General features: G+C 38.6%; 1 protein-coding gene across 5 annotated transcripts in view; it reads right to left on the bottom strand.

Moving 5' to 3' along the window:
* The window catches only part of LOC139687969 (dimethylglycine dehydrogenase, mitochondrial-like), a 43,695-nt gene extending 16,609 nt beyond the window's left edge, over positions 1–27,086 (bottom strand). Inside the window, exons 1-4 of one of the 5 annotated variants that reach the window (XM_071585346.1) lie at positions 26,975–27,086; positions 8,998–9,088; positions 7,412–7,568; positions 4,465–4,586 (exon numbers count right to left, since the gene is read on the bottom strand). In XM_071585346.1, coding sequence (XP_071441447.1) covers positions 4,465–4,586; positions 7,412–7,568; positions 8,998–9,065 — 347 coding nt within the window. In that variant the 5' untranslated portion in view covers positions 9,066–9,088; positions 26,975–27,086. Of the gene's footprint in view, positions 1–4,464; positions 4,587–7,411; positions 7,569–8,997; positions 9,089–9,831; positions 9,899–10,817; positions 10,845–10,885; positions 10,971–26,974 lie in introns of those variants that run through there. The other 4 variants (XM_071585350.1, XM_071585347.1, XM_071585348.1 and 1 more) reach the window with 4 other exon arrangements.
* Positions 27,087–27,416: the final 330 nt, after the last annotated feature.

Genomic DNA, 27,416 nt, shown 5'->3' on the forward strand with positions numbered 1-27,416 from the left:
TGGGGGCTCGCAGGTGCATTGATGGATTGTTTTGACCATTTCCAGGCTAATTTCTCGGAGAGGAGTGGGGAGGGGTATGGGAACAATTGCTCATTACAAAGTGTCGTGTTGGGGTTCACCAAGTGCCTTCTAATCTCTAATTGCTCGAGAGCGTCCATTTTTAATCCTTTTGGGAGTGTGTGTAATATCTCTGGGACAAAGTCACTGCTGTGGTTGAATTATAGTAAATGCTTGGCGAAGAGAGAGTTGTTATTCTGATTTTTGTGACACCTAGCGTGTTCCTTGACTCGTAACTTGATATTCCTGCCGGTCTGACCGACATAAACGCTGTTGCAATCCTCGCATTTCAGTTTATAAATGCCTGATTTGAGAAGGCTATCCTGGGTGTCTTTTCCATTGGCTAGAAGTTTGGAGAGGGTTATGGGTGGGTAGAAGGCTGCTTTGAGTGAGGTGGGTAGGCAGTTGGAAATCCTATATGAAAGATCTCCCAGAAACGGGATCGAGCACCACTTAAAATCTTTAGATACTGCGGGCTGAGATACGAAAATGCTTTTTATGGCCATTGCTTTTTGTTTTTTCCGTAGTAATGTGTCAACTAGTTTGGGGTTGAAACCATTGTTGGTAGCTATATTAGTGATATTCACGAGTTCAATTTTGAAGTTTTTGGGGGAAAGGGGGATGTGTAGGAGGCGGTGGATCATGGAGTGGAGGGCTGCGTGTTTGTGAGAAAAGTGGTGTGCGGAATCATTAGAAATTATATGGTCTGTATATGTGGGTTTCCTATAAATTGCAAATTCGTGTCTATTATCCCTAATTGTGATTGTCAAGTCGAGGAAGTTGATGGTGCCGTTGACGTCTTTTTCCATGGAGAAGGAGATATTCCGATGAAGAGTGTTTAGGAAATTAAGGAAGGAGTCTAACTGTCGGTTGGTTCCGGTCCATAGGCATAGTATATCGTCCACGTAACGAAACCAATAGCCCACGTTTTTGTTATGCTGATTGTCAGCATTAAAAAGATGTTCTTCTACAGAATTGAGGAAGACTTCGGCTAGGAAGGGGGACAGTGGGGAACCCATAGCTAACCCATCCGTTTGGCTGTAAAGGGTGTGGTTGAAACTAAAATAATTCTGGTTAACTGTCATTTTGATGAGGGGGACCAATTCGTCTGAGATATTTTGGGCAATGGTGGAATCCTTGAGTAGTTCTTCCACCCTAAGCAAAGTTTCCGATATTGGTACGCAAGTAAATAAATTGCTAATGTCGAAGGAGACCAGCCTCGCTTTTTCCGGGACATCAATATCTTTCAATTTTCGGGCTAGCTCTATAGAGTTTTTAACTCCATATTTAGGTTTAAATGATGATGGGATAGGATCCATTGATGGGTTGGGTTGATAGGATCCATTGATGATGCCGCAAGTCGGTGAAACGCGTTGTACCGTATAATAAAATCTGTGGAAAAGTACGAGTCTTTCTTTCTATTTTAATAATGGATATTAATTATTTCCACGAAGTGAAGCCTGGAACAATAGAATAATATTTCCTCGTTTGTTTTCCTTCCTCTCCACTTCACTTTTTCCGCATCCTTATTCACACTCGCATATCAAAAGCCTCCAATCTATGCCTATCATCCTGCTTCAGGGACCTTGTTTCCATGCCGCACACAACCACACTCCATTTTCAAGTTTTGATGAGCCTTTTTTTAACATCCTTGCTGAACATCCCTGTCATCAATTCCCTTCTGCTGGTGAATGCTTCTTTGCCTAATGCAATTCTTCCCTAAATGTCCCTAGTACTTTGACCATATTGGTCCAAAACACTTCTGAGATAGGCAAACTGTTGTACCTGCTGTAGCTTATGAACTCATATTTTGATATTTCACTTAGACTTTCTCTTCCCCAAAAACTGCCTAAGCTTTATTTTGTTTGACTTTATATTCATTCCATATCTATTGCACTGAATTCCCAATTCACTCAGCAATGCCTGAGATCCCTCGGCTGACTGACAAACTATAGCTTTATCATCAGCAAATCTAACTGATTTTATGAATTCCCCCACAAATTTAATGCTTATCTCCAGTTGTTCCCATGCCTCTTTTACCTTTTTTTCCACATATACATCACAAAACATAGGTGATAATGGACACTCCTATCTTTCCCCTCTTCTTAACACTGCCTATCCTGCTCTTCATCTGCCAATCGCACCTCACCAGTTTGAGACATGTACAGATTGCAGATTAGTCTCCTATCCCTCTAATCTATTCCTATTTTTATGCAATATATTCAATGATTCTACCAAAATCACTATCAAATTTCTTATTGAAATCTACAAAACAGGAAAATACACCCTGATTGCATTCTATGTTCCTCTCTATTAGTGACCTCAATACTGCAATGACATCATGCATGCCTCTCCCCTTCCCAAACCCACGCTTATTATTACCCAAGTACTCATTTACCATGCCTCCATCCTCTTGTTGGTGACCCAGAGAACCACTTTAGCCCAGAGCAAAATCAAATATGAGGTTAATGTAATTTTGTTCCATGCCATCAATTTGCTCATGCATGTATTACCTATTAGTACCTATATATTTCAAGGGAATTTAATCACATTTTTAAAATCATTGCTGTTAACAGACATAATGGGAACATATTCCACAAATGTAAAAAACATGAGAAGTAGGCACAATTATGGATATATGTACTGGGTAGAGTACCTGGAGTGGTGTGATTATGTACATATGACACCACCACATTAAACAATTGAGGACTATTAAATTACCTATACCTTTATAGCTACAGTGGAAAGTATGCAGCACATGTCCTCTTGGTAAAATTGGTAATCTAGTGGTAAACAAAAAGAGAAGCTGTTTTCTGTGCTTCCACACCGAGCTAAATCATCCTTCAGGAAGTTCCCTAATCAGGACTGACATGGATATTGTACTTACAAATGGCTAAATTTCTGGGTCTTCACATAAATTAAAACATCGATTGGTTTCCCTGTATATATGACACTAATAAAATTGAAACTGGGAGTTTTGTCTCAGCCACCTCAGTTGAGGTTGTAAAGTTGGTTTATAATGCAAATATTAACTCCCACTTGGCATATGGGGCAACTCTCGGTAGGAATTCCAGTTCTGCTAAATTTATTCCATGCAAAAAAGTTGAGAAAGCCGTGGCTTAAGTGCCCTGCATGACTCTTGGGAAATCAATTTCCTCCTCTTTTAAAATCCTAATATCACCATGTATTTACATATTAAACAGTGAAGAGTTTGCTAAACATTATCCTTATCTATTTCCCACTATTAATAGCTAGCTTCTATGAAAATATAATTCATGGCAGGGATGACATTCAAATACGCTATCAAGCACTGACGTTATCCAAACATGGGCTGAATCATCCTATCTCATTAATTTTTACCTGATTTCCATCCAATCTAAAGGACTTACCTTTTCAGAAGTGTGAAACTTATCTAGCAAAATTATTGCTACACCAGTGTTATTAGAGTGAGGGTGAATATCTAGATGGTATGCTTATAAGAGAGGCACCTTTTTATCCTCGAGTTTGTGTTTTATCTGAACTTGTTCAATTCTGACTGCATGAACAATTGATCATTTTATTATTATTATTATATTATGTGCTCAATCCTAATTAAATTAAGCATCTGACAAAATCACTGAAACTACTCACTATGTACTATGGCTAGACTTAAAACATGGTACAGTAGGAGGGTAACATAAGTTTCAGGGATTGTATTTGGACTGAACACATATCCCTAGGTTCCTCCCGAATTCTCAACTTTTGAAATTATGCTTTTTTTATGTTAGACAAATTCAGAATGAATACCAAAACTTCACTCGGTCATCGTTTAACAACTACCTTAACAAAAGAACATCCACTCATGCACATCATACATAAGTACCAACTTTAAAAACTCAAACCAGAGGTTAATACAGTGTTTTATATAATATACTATTTCCAAGTAACTCATGAAATAACATATTGCTAATGGGTCATATATGGCATTTTGGACCAAGCTAATATTTTTGGCTGATTCAAAGTTACTCATGAAATATTATATTGCTAATGGATCATACATGTCATTTTGGACCAATCTATTATATTTGGCTGATAGGTTTTGCAAATGCCTGCTAACTCAAAGACCATGGGTGTGAGTACAAACTGTTAACATGGATGTAGCATAAAATGAAGGGGTTCAACAATTAAGAAAGCTGGTGAGATTTCTATTTAGGTGACCAGGATCACTTGGGCCACGAGAAAATTTGGAAATGCAGACATATGATACAGTTATTCATGAAATTTAATCTCTGCTGAATGAGTCTTGATTGACTTACCATTAATCTTATAATGTTATGAACATGGTGCTCTAAGGACTATTATCAAATATATAGCTATTTAAACAAAATTAAAGTTCCATGGACACTAAAATATGATTTCTTTAGTTACCTGTAGTAGTTAATCCTTTTGATATTAGGAGTTGGATGATAGAGAGCTGTTAAACCAGCAGCATGCCAAGTGGACCCAGCTGTAAGTTCAGTCTTTTCAAGCAAAACCACATTCTTCTGCCCCTATATTGGAAAGAAGTAATGATAAAATTTATGGGTTCATATTCCAGGAATATTCTCAAGGACTCCTTCTTCCCACGGACAATACGGGATAGCAACTGCAGGGTTATAGATAGCAAAAATTCCACTTGCCACCCTCAGCGTCTAAAAAATAATTAGTTGTATTTAAATGCATGCTCTTCCACTAACCTTATGTGTTTTGCTATAATAACCCATTCTTTCCGAATGACCTCATTCATGTTCTGTTCATCTGTTTTTAAGTTTCCCTTTAAATCCCTCGTCCCTCTCCGCGGGGGCAAATTCCTGCTACCTGCAACGTTGGGTCGCATTCCCTGCCAATTAGAGACTCTTTGGGGGTAGAGTGTTTCGTGGTGCATTTTCATGTGGTAGTGATGTTTCAATTTCTTGCTTGTTGTGTCCTGGCTTCCGTGTTGTAGAATGTCTTTCGTGCTGCATCATGGGGTGCAGTTTTTTAGTTGTTTTGCGGTATATGTGTTTGCATGAGTATTGGATGAAGGGATTTTTGCATGAGTGTGTGCGCTGCTGTGGGTGTAATTTTCTGTGTTGTTTTTTTTGCATGTGGTATTTTTCTTTTTTACGGTTGGTGACCTAACACCCCCCGCCACACGCCCTTGCGGCGGCTTGCGGGGTATTATGTAGATGTAGATGAATATTAATGCAACCGTGAAATTTTAGAGTGCGAGCTGATCAAATATTTGTGGATTAGTTCTATCAATTACCACTAATGAAAACATTGACATATTAAATATATTATATTGAAACTCTATATTTTATTTACATTAAGATATTTTTTGCCTCTTTACATACTTTTTCATCAAAAGATACAATAACTTGCTTAAATACGATCTAAAATTCTATAATACCTCAGTTTTCTTTATGGCCTTGCGTGACTATCAACCATATTGATTAATCCAGATACTACAGACATAGTATAAAACACAGTTATAGGTAACAAGCCCCAGTGACTGGAAAATTGGTCCAGTTAGGCTCAGAAATTGTATTTGTAAGTTGCACTGTTTACTATCACTGCCAATTTTGAGTAGAGGGCATCCTTAAGGGCAATTTAGTATACAATTAGTAAGAAAAATGATTACCCACGAGTGGTCTTTGTATTCTTTAAGAGCTATAGCACCCTAAACACTTATATTGTATGGACTCTGTATTTGAAAAACAAAATGGATTGGCGACCCGTACACCAAGCTGATCAACACCTAACCCTCTTGATTACAAAAAATTCTGTACAATTTATCTACCTAATTAGATAATTAACAGGAAACACTTTCACAAAGAAGCATGAAAATTCACTAGTTTGTGATATTACAGACAAGTGTAATCATTGCACAATTGTAGTATTATACAACTGTAGCATTACTGAGAAGTATAATCATCAATGTTCAATAGATGCAAGAGAATAACTCCTAATTATGGAATATGTCCCAATTAGATGATATACCCATGATACAAATGATTCCTTATATATGTATACATGTACACATTTGGTGTGCAGTACAAAATGTGTCTCTCATTCTGAGGGATCAAAATTCTAAAAATCTTTTAGTTTTAAATTAATGATTATTTAATAAGGATAAGCCTTTGGGGTTAGATCATTCAGCATCTGACTGGTGGTTCTGAGTTCAAATCTGGGTAATTCAGGAAACCTCAGTGTTGAGCCAGAATTGAGCCATGACACCAGATGTTCCTGGAAACCACAGGGAGCACATGGGAAGGAACTCATCTCCATACTGAGATATCCAAATTTCACATTCCTCAGGGCTTGGTGCAAGGTGAGCCCTATTCATATCACTACTCTCAACTATCAAACTAACCTTCAGGCTAATAGTTGTGGTGGGGTTTATATACTCGTAGATATACATGCAAGTGAACAATGTAATCTACCTATGATCTATACTACAAGAATTAAAAAAAGATATACCAAAAACTTAAGGAATTATAATGCTCTCCTTGATGCAAGGATGTTATAACCTCTTCTCATCATTGCAGTTCATATTTGCAGATGAAAGTGTAGCCATAAAACTGGTTGAATGGATTTAAGAATGATGATTCTGATTCCTAGAAATTATTAAAGTCATGCATGGTAATCACAAGCCAATATTTGAAACTATCTCTGTTAGTATGACATCTTTACAGATGGCAAGATTAAAAACTAAAACCTTAAAAAGTTAACAAATCAATGTACTTTTAGATGGAAAGGTTTCTCTAGTTTTCGTTTTGTCATAAAACTTATTCCATATGTTATTCTTTGTATTGTTATTCAGATATAACTATATAAAAATAATGAAATGGAATGGAGTGCAATACTGAATAATTGAATTTGATTTCATGAAGTAGATTAAAAGAGTTTGAAATGAAAGAAGATATATTTTATTGCAAGGAGAATAAAATGCTACTGAAAAGAGAAAAAGGTTATCACATGCTTCCTTTGGAATTTTTGTCAAAATACACTTCTCAAGTGGCATGGACAATCCACAAGCAAACTTAATCTGAAAATTCACTGAAAAAACATGGATAGGAATTCATAGATCATAAGTCTTCAAAAGAAGCCAATGTTTGACTATCAGAAACACAAAGGACTTTCATTAATTTAAGTTTTTTTATCTATTACTACAATAAATCTTCAATAAATTAAACTTGTATTAAAGCATTGCTCTAATAAATTACCCATGCCATGCTTTTTTAAATTTTGTAAACATGGTTTTGCTCTTTCTGAATATTTAATACCTACATACACACATCTGATGAACAAATACTATATTAAATCAGATTTTAAAGTGTTGCTGTGACCACACCATTTTGGTAAGGTGATAGGCAATGCTACAGCCTATAGCTCCTCCTCCAATAATAAGAGTTTCTGCAGTTTCTGGTAGAGCTCGGTCAGTAGGATTTTCAGTTCCAGTTGCTCCATTTAAACTTGCTGAATTGTTCACATTAGTGGCAGCAGAAAAACTGTAAAATAGTTATGGGAATCAAAACCTGTAGCTTACTTAATAATGGGAGCTCTGGAAACATTTTTTTTCAGTGAGAGATTAAGTGATTTGTGAAATTATTCATGGAAGACAATGGTACATATTTCCGCAATGAACCTGATGCTCTGATATTAATCCTATTTTAAGATGATTTAGATATGAATGCGAGTCAGGGGATCGCTCATTTTTCACCAGGAGATGCTTCTCTGTTGGGCTATTTGAAATTTTCCAAGTTGAAATTTTCAATTAATTAAGCTTCAATCAGTCAAAATAAGTGTTGTCTATGCTTGGTTCATGAATGCCCTTGACCACCTACTTCCTTATCATCTCTGATTGATCACTATTTTAATCTTTGTATTTCTATTTCTTCCACCACCTCCTCCTTTCCCATCTTTTTTTCCCTTCTCCTCCCATCCACACCCAAGAGAGAAAGGGATATCATGCTTCACTACATAGGTATAAAATACATGCATCACTTATACAAACCCTCAATCATTCAATGAAAACCCCTAACACCAACAAAATTCAAATTCTCTGCTTCTATTAAAATTTAATATGAAGAAGTAAGTCTTAATAACAACATTAAAAATTTTAAAAAGTAATATTTCACATAAAGCATGATAAATCTAATTTACAGAGTTGAAAACCCATAATTATAACAAGAGTAGGATTTTTTATATACATATCCACCAAACACTAATTTAAGCTTTAGTATTCATTCAGCTCTTTGAAGGTTCTTGTCATGAGATTTTTCATTTCTGAAGACTACCTTACTTATTATTTACTTGAATTAAATATACAGTTCGTGAAATCATACCTGTTGTTTTATGTTTTAATGTCAATTTTGAGTAATGACCCAAGCTCTAGTAGTGCTACAGTTATTTCTTCCAAGCAGAGGGGATTGAGATGGTGCAGTGGTTAATGCACTGGCTTCCCACTTAGAGGTCCTAGGTTCCAATCCTGGAGACAGCAGATCTTTTATCTTGGCACCTGATCCCTACTTGAGATATTTTGTGGAGAGCACTTTAAGTGAGTATGTTGTTCATCAGATGGGATCTTCAGCTGTAGACCCCAGTGTAGGCTAATGCCAAAGCCGGGTTTCTCTCCATCCTTCCCCCTTTTCCATTCATCCCTAATGGTGCAAATTACCTCAGCTGTTGGTTGCCACCCCTAAATCTACTACTACTCTCCAAACAGCACCCATAATTTAAATTGTGCAGTGTGCACAGACAATCCTTTATCGCTACTAAGTTGGATCATTATTTACTTGGGAGAATTGAAAGCTATGACGGAATTATTCAATATATTCATCCCATTATATCAGTAATATGAATTACAGCTAATTAAATTACTCTATCTTAAAATATTTAGGATATATAATAAGTATGTAGTGCCTTCATTACTCTTACCTACGACTTGCTGTTCTGACATAAAATGCACTTCTTGCTGCAGCTCCCTTAACCATTGTTCTCCACATAGTGATGTAACTTCTTCAAATCCCTGCAAAGTAAATATTATAGACATAGATACATATTTGACAACATAATCATAACTGAAAATATATCATATGTTGTTACTTCATTAAAATTTTCCAAATTGATGTAGAGATTAAACAATTGATTAATATTGGGTGCCTAGATATACACCTAGGAAAATTTAATTCATTGAAATCTAAAAAAGTAATTTGATTGATGGACAGAGAACACATTTATAAAAAATGCTCAAAAAAATGAGAGGATTTTTCACTCTCATAGATCAACCAATGAAATCAATTTTACCTACTGAATATTTTCGAGCCGCTCAGATTTATTTCTAAACATTTTGATATCCATAAGGAACAAAATAATTATTTTACGTCTAGATTAAGCACATAGAGATGAATGCACTACCTCAGGAGAAGAATAAAATGTTTATTATTATTGCATTCAAATACTGACAAGTGAATGGCATAAATAAGCATTGTGCCTATGTATTTTTTATAAGCATTCACTCTCTGCTTGTCCACTATGTAATTGCGCGACTTCAACCCATCTATCCGCATCCTTTTCCCAAATCACCAATGCTCTAATTAACCAGGGTAACCATATGGTAACCTTGAAAAATGGGAGAATGGATAGCCAGCTGGCCTTAAAAATATCTTCAATCTTTTAAATGGATTTCATTTTGTTGTGAGCAGTCATTTTTTTAAAAGCAGTCATCTTTTATGAAGAGCTTTGCATGCTAAAGATCATTCATATACTCACAGTAAGTATTTCAATCTTCATGGTTGAGATATGCACCATAAGATTGTTCAACTAATTTTTTATAGCATTTCATACAAAGCAATTCCATAATATCTTTGTGGAGTATCATCACGCAAATACATTTTGATATCAATTATAGTACTCTCTATCCCTTTCAGATACTTAAGCAGTTTCAGCTCTCTATAGGGATATGGTACTGTTCCTACAATTGCCATCTTCCTTCAAGTCACATTCAGAATCATTTATTACAGCAGTGGTGTTGCTGAACTCATATGCTCATGGGGATGTGATTTCTGAAATGCCCCAACTGTTCCATGTACATGATTGACCAAAATATATGAAGTGAATTGCTATGGTAACAAAATCATCATCTGAGGTATTTTCCACGTAATTGGTTTGAATTTTGCCACAACTCATCGAGAGGTGAGAGCCAGCTCAGCTTTTATTTATATTCTTATTGCCTAGAGATCGCGGATTTTGATTCAAGCCATTCAAGGGCAAAATGCCGAAAAATAGCACATTGTACGAGGATAGTGAGCATGCGAGTGAACTGAATTGTTTTTATGCTGTGTAACTTAAACGAGAGGAAAACATGATTATTTCCATGCCTTTTCATTAGAAATGGTTTTGCCCATGTCGATAATCGCCTATTTATTAAAGTCACGTAAAAATACAGAAATAAATATGGGAGCGCAGATCAATTCTATAGCTTGGGCTATTCATTAATCCCATGATTTCATTCGAAAAAAACCGTGACACTCCTACACAGTCTCTAGCTGCCGCTCCAATTAACCTCAAATATTTGATAAAAACATTTATGCACATTTTCAGGATACACGCTCAAAATGCCGAGGTAGATGAACCAGGTAGTTGCCATGCTCAGCTTGCACTCATTAGCACTTCTCAGAGCTAATCCACTCAAAGTCCTACACAACCAGGATTCCCATGGTGACCATACGAATCGTTTCAATTTGGGGTTGATTCACATGAAACGTCACAACAGCCGTCGACAAGTGACCTGACGCAACTGCGGTAGCTTTGCAACGGTACTCACGTACTCTCTCTTTCCTTAGAGAATGTAAACAATCCCTCAAAGCCACAGCGATCCAAAAACTCACTCAAGCAACGACGAACAAATACGCGCAGAGTGATGTAGACATAAAAATGGGTCACACTGCGGTCGTTTGATATCGAAACCGAGATCAAATGAGGCCTCAAGGTTATCAATTGTGCCTTGAACCCACATAGCTACGTGATGGCGATGCGGTATACTTTTCCACCCTAGTAGAACGCACAGAGGGAGAGTCTGAAGATGGAAAATACATCTGTCGTTGGTAGTTTCTTTTTCTCCACGATTCTGAAAGTACAAGACGTATTTCAGATTCGCGTTCATCTTCCCCCCTGACGGTGGCTCCCGCCAGCAAGTCCGAGGTTCAAGGATTTGCCTCCAGACACGATCATGGCTGCTGCGTAATCATGGTGGGAAGATCGAACGGAAACCTAAAAAAATAGACATTGACGGGCGCCAATCGACAGTTTGATAGCCCCCACAGTCAGTAACTGAGCAAACATAAACTTCTCGCGAGTGCAGCACAGCCGCGGATATTGGGGGTTATATGGTAAAATATGTCTTTCGTACTAATAATGTTTCAGAGCCCGTTATTACTGAAATGAGAATTCACCCCTTGATTTCAAGAGTCGCCGAACTTTAATTACATTATAACCGACTTCTTATCATAAATAAGATAACAAGTCGGCTATTAAATGTTGCTAGTTTTCTCCTTCGTGATCCGTTACCAGGCACAGAAAGACCACCTCTCACTGTGCCGGGCATCTGGAACGATCCAGAGTGCCATTATAATAACGAGTGGTAAAGTTTTTACAAAGGCAAACTATGCAATTTTTGCTGTCACCTATTGTAACGCTTAGCCGTAGCTGTGTTTAATCACTCTTGTGTTCTAGATTGTGACAGTTTTGAAAACGCCCAACACTGCGAAAAATCCGAAAACCACTACCTCGCAGTCGAATTAATCAGAGACGCAGAAACCTCAGAATCCTATTATTCACAGTTAAGGCTGTTCAAATAATGGTGCAAGTATCACGAGGTTATTTTGTATTATGATTGATTTGATTCTTAAAAGGAGAAGAATGGCTTTCTTTACGTAAACAGTCACCTACGTGAAATAAGAAAGATGTAGGAATACGATCTAGCACTTCTCTACCACTCAGAAAAGTTAACAAAATAATATTGCGTACATAAAATTAATTATGAATCATAATAAGAATTATGAATGAATTGAATAAACTTACGCTCATGGGCTCAAGCGGGGGTGAACCTGATGACGGTCCTGGTTCTGTCATAAGGCCTGAGCCAGGCATAAGAGGTGACCAGAGATTCACGCTGGCCTCGGGAAATGAAATGGGGAAACACCCTGTGGTACAACTTTGTATTTACTTCGTAAACCTTAAATCTCTCCATGGACAGCCCAAGACCCTTTTATCCTATCCGCATACACCTACTAACTTTTCCTTTCCAATAGAATTATAAACGGTATAAGTTGTAATTATTTTTGCACTTTTACTACCCTTTCCATGTCACTCCTTTCTTTCAAGTCATAGTGGTAGTTTCTTGAAATGCTTATAATTTCCTCAATTTCTTCACTATAAGAATGTGGTTTCTCAGATAACAAAGGGTCAAGTTTGTGACCAGATAATACACACTCTGGAAACGCCATTATCTTGCTGAGAAGCGGAGCTGTATAATTTTTTGAATTCATCCGAAAGGTTTAGCTGGCATGCATACCGTATGTCTGTCCGCTGCTGCATGTTAGATAGGGTTTTTGGATGAATGAAAGCCTTTTATTAGCGAAATAATAAATATTGTTTCGATATATTCATGACTCTGAAGGAAAATCTCAGACCTAGACAAACCCATGAATCTAAATACCCTTTTCCACCAAGAGGAGTTAACCAAACTGCTTTGGCTCTTCGGTGTACAATTTAAAAAACGCAATCAGTTTCAAATAATGATTTTTCGAAAGGTATGTAGGTGAAGCCTTTAGGAGGGGAAGTCATGAAATGATACAGCCGATATCGCTTGCAAAAATTAGTTCCGTGGAAGACCATATCGCAGGAGCATTTTCAGCAAACAGGCCATCGTGGCGAAAGAAGCAGCACTTTATCTGCCACAAATATTTATACGCTGTGTATAGCCGACACCAATAAGCATCTTCCAAATCGAAGGTCAGGCCGATAGGCGAGGGTAGAGTTCATTTGATAAAAGCCTCAAGGCGCGTGAAAATGAAGTTGTTGGGCAGTGGCCAGTAACTTTTTTCATACCTCCTTTGCCATCTCTCGGAAATCCGTTGTCCGAGAATAATAGTAATGCCTCCCGTAAAAAGATTTTGAAACGCTTGAAAGTTCGCCTCCCATTTCTCCCCGACGTACTTAATCCGATATGCATCGATCGCGAGTCAAACAATATCAGTTCTATTTTGCATATCGGCCAAAAATAGTAGGAAATAAATTTGGGAATAAATTTATTAATATAATTTTTATTATTGAACACCGGAATGCCTCGGAATTAGAAATTAAATATGAACTTTCACTGAAGTTAAAAGCGTTATCGTTTGAGCAAATACTGCTGCTTTTAGAAGCTCTCACGGTGTGGTCCGTCAGAGATTTAAGAGGGTAGGCTGAAAAGTATTGCACACATGCTTGTAGACCACAAACAAATAGCAAGATCGGGCAAAAAACACAATTCTTAAGTTTCAAAATCATATATCTATTCTTCAACATGTTCGCTGTTAAGGCTAACACATTTCTCCCAACGTTTAACAAGTTTTTTCATTCCCTCACTGAAAAACTCTTCCGACTTTTCTCGAATCCACGATTTGACAGCTGTCTTCACCTCGTCGTCCGAGGTGTAATGATTAATCTCGAGGTCTCTCTTGAGTTGAGGAAAAAAATAAAAATCGCAAGGCGCAAGATCGGGGGAATAAGGAGGGTGTGGAATCGGTTCAAATTTCAGGTTTCTGAGAGCCCCTCCAGTTGCGCGCGAGGTGTCTGGACGAGCGTTGTCATGTTGCAAGATTATTGGCGCCAGGCTACCTTTCACACGAAAAACTCGACCAATATGGCTTGCGATACCCTTTTGAGTGATTCGCCGGTCATTTTAAATCAAATACTACCTTGATCAAAAAGTTCCCGGAATAACCACCGTGTGGCGCTCCCATCGTTCCGATTTGAGTTCTGTTTTTTTTGTTAAATTGGTACATCTGTTGTTGATATTCCCTTTAAATCTTAGTGTCATAACTTGACATTTGCAAAAGTTACGTAGCCAAGAGTACATCTATATCTGTGTGTGTTGGCGATTTTTTACAATTTCAGAAATGGATTTAAATTTGCAACAACGAACTTGTATTAAATTTTGCGTAAAAAACGGATTTAGTGGCGCACGGACGTTGGAAATGTTGGAAAAGTGTTTCGGCAACGATTCTCTAAAAAAAACGGTCGTTTACCAGTGGCACGAGCGGTTCAGAAGTGGTCGTGAGTCAATCGAAGATGATGAACGCAGTGGCAGACCATCGACATCGAAAGTCGGTGAAAAAATTGATAAAGTAAAAGAAATGTTGGTCAATAACCGCAAATTAACCATCAGAGAAATAGCGGAGGACTTGAACATTGCCTATGGATCCGCCCAAGACATTGTGGTTAATGATTTGGGTTTCCGTCGTGTAGCAGCAAAGTACCTCAATTTCATGCAAAAAAGAGACCGTGTTGACGTCGCAAAAGACATGATTTGCGAGGCTGAATCCGATCCCACATTCATCAAAAGGATCATTACTGGAGACGAGACGTGGGTTTATGAGTACGACACGCAATCCAGACATCAGGCAAGTGAATGGCGTTCACCAAATGAGCCGAGACCAAAAAAACCACGTCGTTTTCAGTCAAAAAAGAAGGCAATGCTGACGGTTTTCATGGATTACAACGGTGTAGTGCATCATGAATTTTTGCCAGAAGGCCAGACAGTAAACAAAGAGTATTATTTGGGCGTTATGAGACGTTTGCGTGAAGCAATTCGCCGAAAGAGACCAGAAATGTGGGCAGAAAACTCGTGGATTTTGCACCATGATAACGCACCGTCGCACAGTGCTATCATTATTCGTAATTTTTTGACGAAAAATGCAACAAATGCCATCCAACAGCCACCGAATTCACCTGATTTGGCTCCCTGTGACTTCTTTCTGTTCAATCGAGTTAAAAAACCATTACGGGGAACGCGTTTTAGCAGCCGAGAGGAAGTAATGGAAAAATCGCAGGAAGCACTGATGGACATACCGAAAACCGAATATAAAAAATGTTTCGAGGATTGGATCAAGCGCTGGCATAAGTGTGTTGCAGTCGATGGGGATTACTTTGAAGGGGACAATATAGATTTAGATTAATAAACTTGTATTTTTAATTTTCTGAATAAATTCCGGGAAATTTTTGATCAAGGTAGTAGTTTGCGATGCTTACAGTCTGTGGCAGTGATCGGACGTCCGCTGCGTGTGCCATCAACAGTTATGATTTTTTCAGGCTCGCAACCACAAAATTTTACTACCCACAGATTTACGGTAGACCTATCAACAGCATCGTCACCATAAACAGTCTTTGAACGACGATGAATCTCAGTAGGAGTCACTTTTTGAGTCACGCTGTTTAACTCACGTTGACATAGCACTAGATATCTTGCTCATGTAAACTTTTATTCAGCTTTCTAAAATAGCTGTTTACGAATATAATTGTTCCCATCAAACTTGGATAATGTGCGAGTTCCTCATTTACACACTCCCTCGTACTTCCGCTTTTCAAAATACACTGGATGAATGTAACGACCTCAAACCCGCGCAAGAGTGTTGAGGGGGGGGGACGTTACTTCCACATGCCACCAGGAGTGCTCTGGAGGTCGTTTTGTTTGTAGTCTACAACCATTTGTGCATTAGTTTTCAGCCTACCCTCGAATTCGAAGCGACTCCTACCACCTGATGTTTATATGGAGGCCCGAAATGCTCATTCCGTTTCATTCAAATCAGCGCTCTGTTGGATTTTTTACAAAACGTAAATTTGAAAAATGCCTCGGCAAACCCGGACATTTATTACAACCTCTGTGAAATCCGAAGTTCTGAGGGTGGAAATTCAATATTTGAGCGCCCTGGCCTTGAAGTCATGTGAGTTATGTAGACATGCAAAAAAGATAGAATCATACCATTTCAGTCGATGGCTATCAATGATAATGTTCTGTTTTATATGCCCTAATTTTAATAGTATGTAACCGTACGATTGATTATGAATGGTGGAAACGAGTTTCAATTAACATATCACACATTTTCCCGAATGTTCACGATTTTATGATATCGAGGAGCCTGCGGAAAACCGGTCAGTTGAATTGCTGCATAGGTACCGTGAGATGAAGGGAAATACCAAATTTTCTTATAGATAAGTTTATTCTTTTCTGTAGAATAAAGAATGATTTTCGCCATATTGAAAGTTCACTCAACCAAAATAACAAGGAAATATATTTAATGCAGAATTCCATTAGAAATCAAATTACATTTTGGAATACAGAACACACGGAAAAAATACGAGCATATCCGTTAACAGTCATATTTGGATGGTGGTACTTAATCATGATGAGTTTATGTTCACTAATTGAAGAACACTAAGTATTTTTTCACTGTTCTTTATTTTGTTTCTACTAGTTTCAACGCTTAGGCGTCATCATCTACATCTACATAATACCCTGCAAGCCGCCGCAAGGGCGTGGGGCGGGGGTTGTCAGGTCACCAACCGTAAAAAGGAACAATACCACATGCAAAACAAAAACATGGAAAATTACACCCACAGCAGCGCACACACTCATGCAAAAATCCCTTCATCCATTACTCATGCAAACAAAGATTCCATAAATCAACAAACAAATGCACCCCAAGATGCAGCACGAAAGCCATCCAACAACATGCAAGCCAGGACACAACAAGCAAGAATGTGAAACACCAACACCACATGAACATGCACTACAAAACAATCATCAGGTAACGTTGAAAGTAGTAGTACCAAAATAAATAACGGTGGAAAAATAAATTGCGTTCTTCATTTAATGAACATGAACTTCCCCAAAGTTAAGCCAGAAACCATTGAATACATGAGTTTATGTCATTAAACTTACCTCCAAAAGAACGCAACTCGCTACTAGGAATCCCGTAAATATCTCCCTGGGATCAAGCCAACGGAATTACCTCACGAATTTGGTGCAGGAGACTACTCACAGAGAACCCACTTACCTTCAGTGCCGAATACAATGTTATCCCCTTCATCGAATAAATAGAATGATAACTGAAGAGTGATAAGGTTATCAGCGGTTATTTTCTACGTCCAAAAACTTGAACTCGCTCCTCTCGTCTTCGAACACGAATGAAGCAGAAAGGGACGGTCTCTTCCGGAGCATTTCGTAACTTGATCAAGATTAACTCAAAGCGGCAGTAATTGACCGACCGTGAGAAAATAGAAAATATAGTCATACGATTTCAATATTTTTTAAGGATCAACAACTTTTCATGATTTTTACTCTCAAAAAACAATTTATCAATCATTGAGGCTTAGTAATAACATGTACCTTCAGTTTCAACTTGCCTCAGAATAAGTTCAGTTAATTATACTTATTGCTGTTGATATTAAGTCATTATGATAGCTTACGACTGAACTCGATGCTTTGTGAACTTTCAACCCTGGCCCTAGCTACGGACTAAGTTCTAACATCCTGCCTCTGTCCCCAGCGTCCCAATACAAAGGTAGAGCCACAGTGGTAATGGCAATCGTGAATTTCTCTGGGAAGGTATTTGGGAATTACGTAGGTAGCAAAATTTATGCATATCTTTGCGCTAACAGATTGATGTCTACCGTTTTTAATGGTGGTGATTAATTTACTCCCATAAAGGGAGAGAGAGAGGGGCCGAGAAAATCCTCGATGCTAACATTTCATCAGCCAACTTATTCCAGTGCGTGGATCTAGAGAATGAAATATCAAAATTAAGACTTGTTTTTGTACAATTGGTTAGAAGTTCCTCAGAAGACCATGGCACTGAACATCAGTTATCGGGGTCAATAAAAGCTACCCTTGAGAGCTTGACTACTGCCGCAGGGACATAAGAGAGATCAGAGGAGAGCGGTGTGGGGTTACTGCCCCGCTTCCGAATTCAACGTTTTCGTAAAAAAGATTTACATCTACGTCATATTGAAAGTAAGAAAGATTATAGTAGTAGTACTTTTTAGGGGAGGCGACCGACAGCTAAGGTCATTTGCGCCATAGGGGATGGACAGGAAAGGATGAAGGGTGGAGAGAAACCCGGCGTCGGCATTAGCCTACCCTTTACGAAAGGCGACAAGGGGTCCGCAGTTTAACGTCCCATCCGACGGACGGCGTACTCACTCAAAGTGCCCTCCACAAAGCACCTCAAGTAGGGATCGAGATACCTCTGAAAAATATTCAACACCGCCGGGATTTGAACCCGCGCCCTCAGGGTGGGAAGCCAGTACGCCAGTGCTAACCCCCGCACCATTTCGATCCCCAGAAAAATTATAAGCAATTTAGTTGAGAAATCTGAAAGTAATAACTTACATCACTGTTTTCAACCCGAAGGTCGGGTTGATAGGTGAGGGTAGACGTTATTTAGGATTAAGCCAAACAGCGAGTGAAATTCACACGCCAGGGTAGAATGGAGAGGCTAGTTCCTTTCCCTGTGCCGCATATGGTTTCCCAGGAAGATCTGGTACCATTCGGATGAAAAATCTCACAGCTTGGGTGGAGCCGAGGGTGCCCAGAGGCGTGCCAGGAGTGGAACCCCGTCAGTAATCAAAAGCTCTACCCCCTGGACTACCACGTCCCCGAAGTTAACTAGAGTCAATTTGGGAGCAAATTTTATTTTAAATAAAATTTAAAATTGACTTTGAATTAAAAAAACAATCAAATGGCGAAACACAAATAATGAATGCCGTACGTACATCGGACATTATTTTTTTTGTAAAGTAAAACAGCACGAGATCAATTAAAGAAAAGATAATTATCAAATTTGAAAATCCGCTGTTTCTAAATAATCGTTGTTCACAAGTCAACGAAAGAAAACGTTATTTTGCAATCATTTTTCCACTTTTTTCTATATCCTGCGGTTTCTAAATTTATGAGGGATTCACAAAAATTCCGACTAACTTGGCATTTAAAAATATTTATAAGCAATTAGCTAATAAGTTCTTTCACCGCATGCATCCACTCATATATTTCCCTCTGGTTAAAGAAACATTTTCGAAGTAGCGAAAAAACTTACCTTTCGTGCGGTATCCCAATACTACGATGAAAACTTTTTTGTCTGAAAAGCTCTAAGATTTTTTTTGCGACACTAAGATTAATGAAATTGCTGGAAGACACTTTTCATAACACTTGTGAACACAAAGTTTACTGTACCAGCAATCACAGTCCGGAACTGATTACACTGCATTCAAAAAAAGGATCAAATCATCAAATCCTTGTAGTCGACTCCTTTAATTAATTGCGTAGCGTTTCGAACGATAAGCACCGAAAGAAAAAATATAGGTCTTTTTCAAACTCCTACTGTGACGAAATGAAGTATGTAGTTTGCTATTGACTTTAGTCCCTTGGCTCCTGAAATTATGAAACAATCCTGGATTTTGGTAAAGAAATACAGATAACTGCGAACATTTCAGTGTCACAGCCGTACCCTACCAATCGGTCATGGAACACTATGACTACTGAGGTCGAACGATTTCTAGTCCCCATTTCAATCTCATTCTTGCACCTCAGCGTATAATTTCTCTAAAGGTAACTGTGTCACCTAGCCTCCACTCAAGAAAAGCCGCTGCAACCATTAAATGACCTTACAGCACTGCACTCGTATTCATACATTCCATGCTACCCTTTCCCAGATATAAATGACTTGAGCTTCGGAGATTTAAGATGGGTGTGGTATAAGTTATCTGTTTCAAATTATTTGAATTTGTCGAGGAATATGAATGCCTTGCTTGGCCATTTTTCTCCAATGGATATTTTTTCAGAATTCGGTGCATTAAATACGCCTTTAAACACTCAATACTCTAAACTCAGTCAAATGGAATCAGGTTATATGTACCTTAATAGAAAATGCGAGAATTTCTAAATACGGCCGTAAAATCAACTAATGGAATGCTTAATCTTTGAGGGGAGGGGGTGGCAAAGAAATGTAAAAATAAGGATGGAAGATACAATTATTTTCCTACTTGACTTGGTGGAACAGAACGACTCTCTGAGTCGTAATCACGCACGCACTCTTAAGAGTTTAAAATGAGGAACTCTTACGCCTGTGACCCGCCAATCGCGCTGAATGAATTAATAAGAAAATACGAAATAAACAAAAAACTAACCCATGCTGGCACACGCTCTCCTATTCGGATTCGTGAACCACATTGATCGCCATCAATCTCAGCCTCACGCACAGTTACGTTTACCAATTATTCCGCCAATCACACGTGATCAAACAGGAACATATAGAAGGAAGCCCCCCCTCCCCATAAAACAAAACCTGACACAAGCTGTTTTGCATGCCAAGCAGACCTCTTCAAAGAAGATCGAGTGGAACCAATGATACTTTTGACGTGAGCACGAAAACCGTCTATTTTCCCAGTACTATTACGTAGGTCTCTATCTGAGACAACAGATTTTAAAAATAAGGAGTCAAATGTACAAATAATTATTTAAAAAGTTTACTGTATAAAGTACTAAATGCGGGTCGCCCGAAAATTTGAGTTCAATCTATTGAAATCGATGTTGGTGCAGCGTTCTTAGCTCAAGGCAACCGTCCCTCCTGCTTTGCCCTCTGGGTTATCTGTCTACTTTACGAGCAGATACCAGGAGTCCTTATCGCCATCATCATTGGTTATAAATCCGAAGATAGGTTTTGTGGCAGCTCTCTAAGCCATCCTATCACCTACTATTCTTTTCATTCCTCCATAGTTTCTCGTACTTCCTTGCGTTTCTTCTTTCGCTTGTTTCTCGTCATTTATCCTTACCCTTAGTCTGTGATTATCCCTTGTATGGTTCCTTCAGCAAGACCTTAAGCCAACCATCGAGTCTCAGGATGAGTCCAATTAATTTCCCCTCTCCTTTTAAATGTTTCTATAAGCTTTTCTCTTCGCCATCTCTTCGAAGTACCTTTTCATTTGTTTCTCTGTCCAACCATTTCATTTTCATCTTTCTCCCACAATTTCATTGCCTTCAAAATTGTATATATCCTCATTACCTCCATAGGTATCTCTTTCCACCCTCTCTTCCAAGTACTTCTTCATTTGTAATTCGGTCTTTCCATTTTATCATACATTTGTATTCTGGTCATTTCCATTTTTATTCGGTTATTTCCATTTTCTGCGTATCCATTTCGTTACATTCACCTCAGAGAAATATCAGAATAAGTACGGAAAAGCGAAGGCCGATGGAAGACGAAGAGCTGTTGTTTACCAGTTGATAAATTGAAAACTAATCATGGGTGAGCATTCCTCTACTTTCCTATGCATCCTTAGAACGATTTGGGCGTAGATTTGGCTTTACTGGATCAAAGATTCACTCTTTTTCCGTTTTTGTTTTGTTACTTCGTTGTTATTTAATTATTTTCTTCTATATGCATTGAATGGATTTAAAAGATTAACTAATATCGCATGGTTCGAGTGCTTTATCATTCATTGCAACATTAAAATAACTTGCGAGGATGTAGAGGCAAGCCGAGAATAATACTTATGCAAGTGTGAACAGTCGGCGTTGGTGACCCCATTTGAGCGGGGTTTGCGTCCCAGTTAACAGGCTCCACCCTCAGTGAGCAATAAATCCCCCCCCCCCCTCAAGGAGGGAGGGAGTCGTCAGTGAAAGTGAGTTGACCGTGACGACATGCATATGTTCCTCGTACGAAATGGCACTATCCATCCCTTCTTCTACCTAACCCCTAAGTATACATTGAAGGAAATGATAATTGGGGTATACGGCACGAGAAAAGAAATAGAAGTAGGCTAGTGGTGGGGGAGTAATAGAAAATGGATATTACGAAATATAGATAGTAGTAGAGACCCTGGAATGCATGCGTATGTTCGGCGGTATTTCTTATTTTACCCCAATTGTGTTTTCGATATTTGGAAAGAATATGGTTATTTCCGTGATGTCGCAGGTAAGATTGCACGAATGATCCATTTGCTATTGAATTAGTGTTAAGCATTCTTGTCTCCAGAGGATTTCACGTTTGTATTCTATCATAGTAATTTTCAGAATCTGTGCGGTTCCTCTCTGTACTACCAAATTCTTGAGTCACAATTGTTCTGGATTGTATGAGTCTGTTAATTATCGAGAGAAAGAGTAGTGAAGAAAATAGGGAAATCACAGACCTACGCATTCACGGTATCGGAGGGTGAGGAGACACGAGTCCACCACAGAGGGGCAAAATTCTTTGTGGGACTCACCATACTCTCCACCCTCATCCCGTCGATCACCTTTTAAAAAATACATGAAGCGTAGGTCTTGTCTTTGTTATCATCTATGCAAATAAAGTCACACGAGTAAATGAAATTCAAGAACATGTTCCATATTATTTACTGTGAAACTGTTATTTGCGATTATTTGGACCTCTCCCTCTTTCGTTTTCCCTCGCTTACCCGTTGAATTCATAATTAGTCCCATTCTCTCTCGTTGGAGGATACACATGATGTGGTCATGAAACCCATGGTGTCACCACAGTCTTATTGTTAAAGAAAGAGAAAATTGTCAGCCAGTCTGGCGAGTTTGCAGATGATCGTGGAGATGTCTCATTTTTCTCCCAGATCTGTACGCAAGAGAAACAGGTTTTTTAAAAACAGAGCGTCATTTTTAGTCTGCAATTGCGATTTGTGCATGGTAACATTTTCTTTGACCTTGACCATTTCTTGAGAGCATTTCCACCGACTTGGATGCATGGGCTCGTGGCGGTGTTTTCTTTGAGTTGCATTCAATGCAATGTAGGACTAATGCCACTTGTAAGTCGACATCTCACTTTTAAGGCGAACCCGGATTTAGTGGCACCGGAAAAAGGCGGAGCTTATCGAAATTCAATCATGTTCCGAGGTGCATATCATGCGGCACTGCAGCGTGATTACCAATGCCTCATGATCAGCTCAAAGTATTATATTAAATTTATTAGTCCTCGGAGGATAGTTGATACTCATTGAAAAAAATCCTTATCACCTCAAGAATGAAGAAACTTACGATACTCGAAGGTAAGGATGAAAAACAGTGTGGAATGTGAGTTACAAATACGTAATGTAATTTTATTTCATTCATGACCACAAATTGATAATTTGAATAGGGCCAATGTATTTGTGTATATGAACATATATGTCTGGTCTTAGAACTTTTTCCACGTAAATTTCCACTCTCGGATTTTTTATTTAATTTTGAATTTCTTTGAAGGGAAGAAAATCTTCACCACATTCTGCCGGAACATACGGTAATAAGAAATATTACAATAGCCCGTATGTAATTTAAAGAGAAAGGATTGATTCTAAACATATTTTTACGTCTCCTGCTAAATTCCGTTAGGAGTTTTGGGGGAATTCTAGGCACCTTCTGTGGGAGCTCAATTTCATTTCCGGAACGGAAAGGGTAGAAGAAAGGCAAAAATATGACGAGGGAAAATTGCACAAAACTAAGCTCTTTTGAAAGAGTAGGAGTTGGAGGACAAACTGCTACTCAATTATGCTTCCTATATTCTTAGAGAAATGGGAGAGGCAATTATCACAGGATGACCCGTATTAAAAGAGATTTTAAATGGTAACAATTCTACTATTAGCTATGGAATTATTATCAACAATGATAATAGTTGTGTGACGTGATATGAAAAACTAGTCCCAAGATTACAGAAAATAGTGACTATTCAACATTATTTCTGATGAATAACTGATCGTAGCACTTTTCCACTTGATAAAATTTTTAATTTACGACCGGGTTTCGATGTATTACATCATCATAAAAATTAAATCAAATAAAAATTTTATCAAGTGGAAAAGTGCTACGATCAGTTATTCATTATGCTCAACTTCCACCACATCACGCCTGAAGCTACTCAGTTTGTTATTATTTCTGATGCTTTCTGAATTTGGAATATTGGGTTGGAATAGGAAAATTTTGGAATCGAGGGCATTTAGTTTGGGTAGCAGTCTAACAAATAGGTAGGAGGGTTTTGCCTAAAATGGGGAATTAATTCGGTGAGGATTTAATCAGTCAACTTTCAGTTAGCTTAAAAAGGCTAAGAACATCTAGAACTTTCGAAAAGTTTGAAAGAATACTAAATGGCGATAAATTACCAATTCATCCTTCGCTATTCACCGTACGGAAATTAGTGATGTCCAATGCAGAATAAACGGTTTAGGGAAACGGACCGCCGCTGATGTCCTTTTATTTACTAGTGAATCGCGGGTACTATCAGCGATAGACGGTAGAGAAATAATTTTACATACCCCCAAAAATACATACTTTCCGCAGCTGCGAAACTCTATATATTACCCTTAGTATTGTATACATTTCAAGCATTTCTCCACTTGTCATATTTTCCGTCTTTCAGAGGGCTCAGGGATTCAGAAAATACTGCTTAGATTTTCTGTTTTCATGCAAAAACTAAATATTGAAAAGTTAAAGAAGTTGAAAATGAGGTTGAAATAAAAAATTAAATGATTTTTGCTACGGGCAGCTCAAACTCCGCGCGGTAATAACTCACATTGACTACTAATATTAGCAGGTTAATAAATTGTACTTTGAACTCTTAAGTGGCCAAATTACTGGTTAGGAAATGGACTGTAGAAGCATTAAATGGATGGACAAGGAAGAAGTATCAGCAGGCTGTAGAAAAAATCATGGATGCTGGTAAAGAGCTGAGCGCTATCGAAGAAAAATGGGAATTTATCAAGAAAGGGATATGGAAAGCCGCAAAAAACACTATTGTAAACATTAACGGGAAAAGGGCAAGGAAACCATGGATCACGGATGGGATGATTACAAAGAGGGATGAGAAAAGAAAATTGAAGCAGATAAACACAGAGTTAGGCAATATGAAGTACAAAGAGTTAAATAATTAATTGGGACGAGCAACAAATAAAGCAAAAGTAGCATGGTGGAAAACGCAGTGCGAGGATACGGGAAGTTTGCAGAGGAAGGGTGAAATTGGTGCGCTATACAGCAAGGTAATATCACTATAGGGAAGTAAGAGGGGAAGATCTGTGCTAATAGTTAGAGATAAGTCGGGTAAGATAAAAGTTGACACAGAAAAGATCTAAGAGAGATGGAAGGGATATATAGAAGCACTGTATGGTAAAGAACTTAGGCCAACAAGTATAGACATAGAAAAGGAACATGACGTAGATGAAGATAGCTTAAGTCCAGACATAATCGACGATGAGATAGAAAGGGCATTAAGGGAGATGACATCAAATAAGGCCGTGGGGGTAGACAACATTCCTGCGGAACTACTAAAATGTTTAGGAAAATGCGGGAGGCCGAGGAGAGGGGTTTGTTGGGAGAAACCCTAAAGAGGCAGGAAAAAAGGATGAAGGGCGTATTGATCGGTAGTTGGACACCGAAGACTGTAATAGAGGGGAGAATGTTAGGAAAACGAGGAAAGGACAGGAAAAGGATAGGTATGTTGGACGGGATGAAGGGGGAAGGAAGTACACAGAGATGAAGGACTTGATGTAGAGTAGGTTGCAGGATTGTGTTTTTTTAGGAGTCACAAAATATTTCTTTGGTAGTTGTGTCCTTCCAAAGACTACTTTAACCGGTAGATTACCTTATAATAATAATAATATTATTATTGTTTGTAGAACATTGCAATTTTCGGTAATTTATTATGTTCCCATTTATTCCAATGGCGTTGGCCTGGTGCCAACACGTATGATAATTATGGGGCATACTTCAACATAAAATTTGTCACAGTCACTACGATCCTGGTATGCATGTTCCATGTAAAATGCACGATAACCGTTAATTCTGTACATGACAGGATAAGAAAACAGGCCTCTTGGAGAGAAATGGCGAGGGAATCCCGAGGGTGGAAAAAGGTCTCAGTTGGAAACTCTATTCACACTATATTGTGCCGCCAAGAGATCAGCGTACCGCAACGATAGCGAAAGGTGGATGTGGAGTCTAAAAAGAATGAACAAGGTAGAAGCATAGCTTATATGAGAGGTGAACTGCTTTCATTCTGATCACTTGGCACCGCGGATGTGTGCAAAATATATGTAAACAAGTATATTCCAGGAGATAAAGCGCCGAGGTTCGATTACTCGTCAAGCCTTTGTGCACATTTCAGCTTCACCTGTTTGACTTTTCAGGTAGCAGATCTTCTTCCTGAGAAACCATTGGTAAAGGAACTGGACCCCTTACCTGAGTGTGTGATTTTGATACGCAGTTGGGTTTAGGTAAGCTCTACCTTCACATGTCAAACCGACGTTCGGATTTATAACTGTGCATTATTTAGAGGAAATGGTCAAACAGTAAAGGTGAGTTTGAGAGTAGCCTTCGCTAGCCCTCCGATTATCAAACATGTAGTCAAATAGCACTTGAAATGCTAAGCGATTAAAGTACTGAGATAGTTGAACTCCAGCAAAATGTACGCACCGATAAAGGTAAAAAATATTAATAAGCTGAAATATCCAAGAGATGAATGCCCTTAGGCAATTGAGAATTACATCAAAGAAAATTTCCTTATGTGGAAGTTAAATAAGGTTGTTCACATTTCTATCAGTTTATTTTGAAGTGAAAAGAGACCGAGCAATACGAATGCATACAACCATGCGTGCATGTGGTATCAAATACTCCTTAACAACACAATAACTCTAGAAAAATGGGTTTATTTCTGGGCGTACAATTCCAGCCACTAAGTATTTAGGGGATGTCCGCTCCACTCCCTATCTGCTTGCATCACCTACCTACACGCATGCATGCACCTCATTCAAAAGGAGCCGATTTGCAGCAAAGACATTTTGATTGAATTTGAAAACATTTATCATCCCACAAATATATCAAAACTATAACTAATCAAATACTTACCGTCGAATTATACACTTCCGACAAGAACCTGCTCAGCCGAACCGCTCACCCGGGACGTGCGTGACCAGAACAGCTGGGGAGAGAGATGGCCGTCTTTACTAGCAGTCCTCCGCCCGATCCCTTCGCTGGCAACTTCGAGACTGAATGGGCAGTTTCTGGTGGAATGGAGTGTGAGCGGGAGGGGAGGGCGGCGGTGATATGGAGGGTTTGGATTCATCAATGATCCGAATGGATGAAACTGATTCTCGATGCATAGAATCGAATTGGCGGCGAAGGTGGATTCACCCGACTCTTTGCCTCGCTGCACCGTAGGTGAAATTGATCAAGGACACGGAAAGGGGAGGCACGGAGAGTTTAAATGCCAACGAGAAAATTCAGAGGCAAAACACTTATGCCCATCATATGAGGCGATCATCAAAACGGATAGAAATCGATTTCCTAC

The sequence above is a fragment of the Hetaerina americana genome, unplaced genomic scaffold, assembly GCF_022747635.1.
Source record: "Hetaerina americana unplaced genomic scaffold, ioHetAmer1.1.p SCAF_2, whole genome shotgun sequence".
NCBI lineage: Eukaryota > Metazoa > Arthropoda > Insecta > Odonata > Calopterygidae > Hetaerina > Hetaerina americana.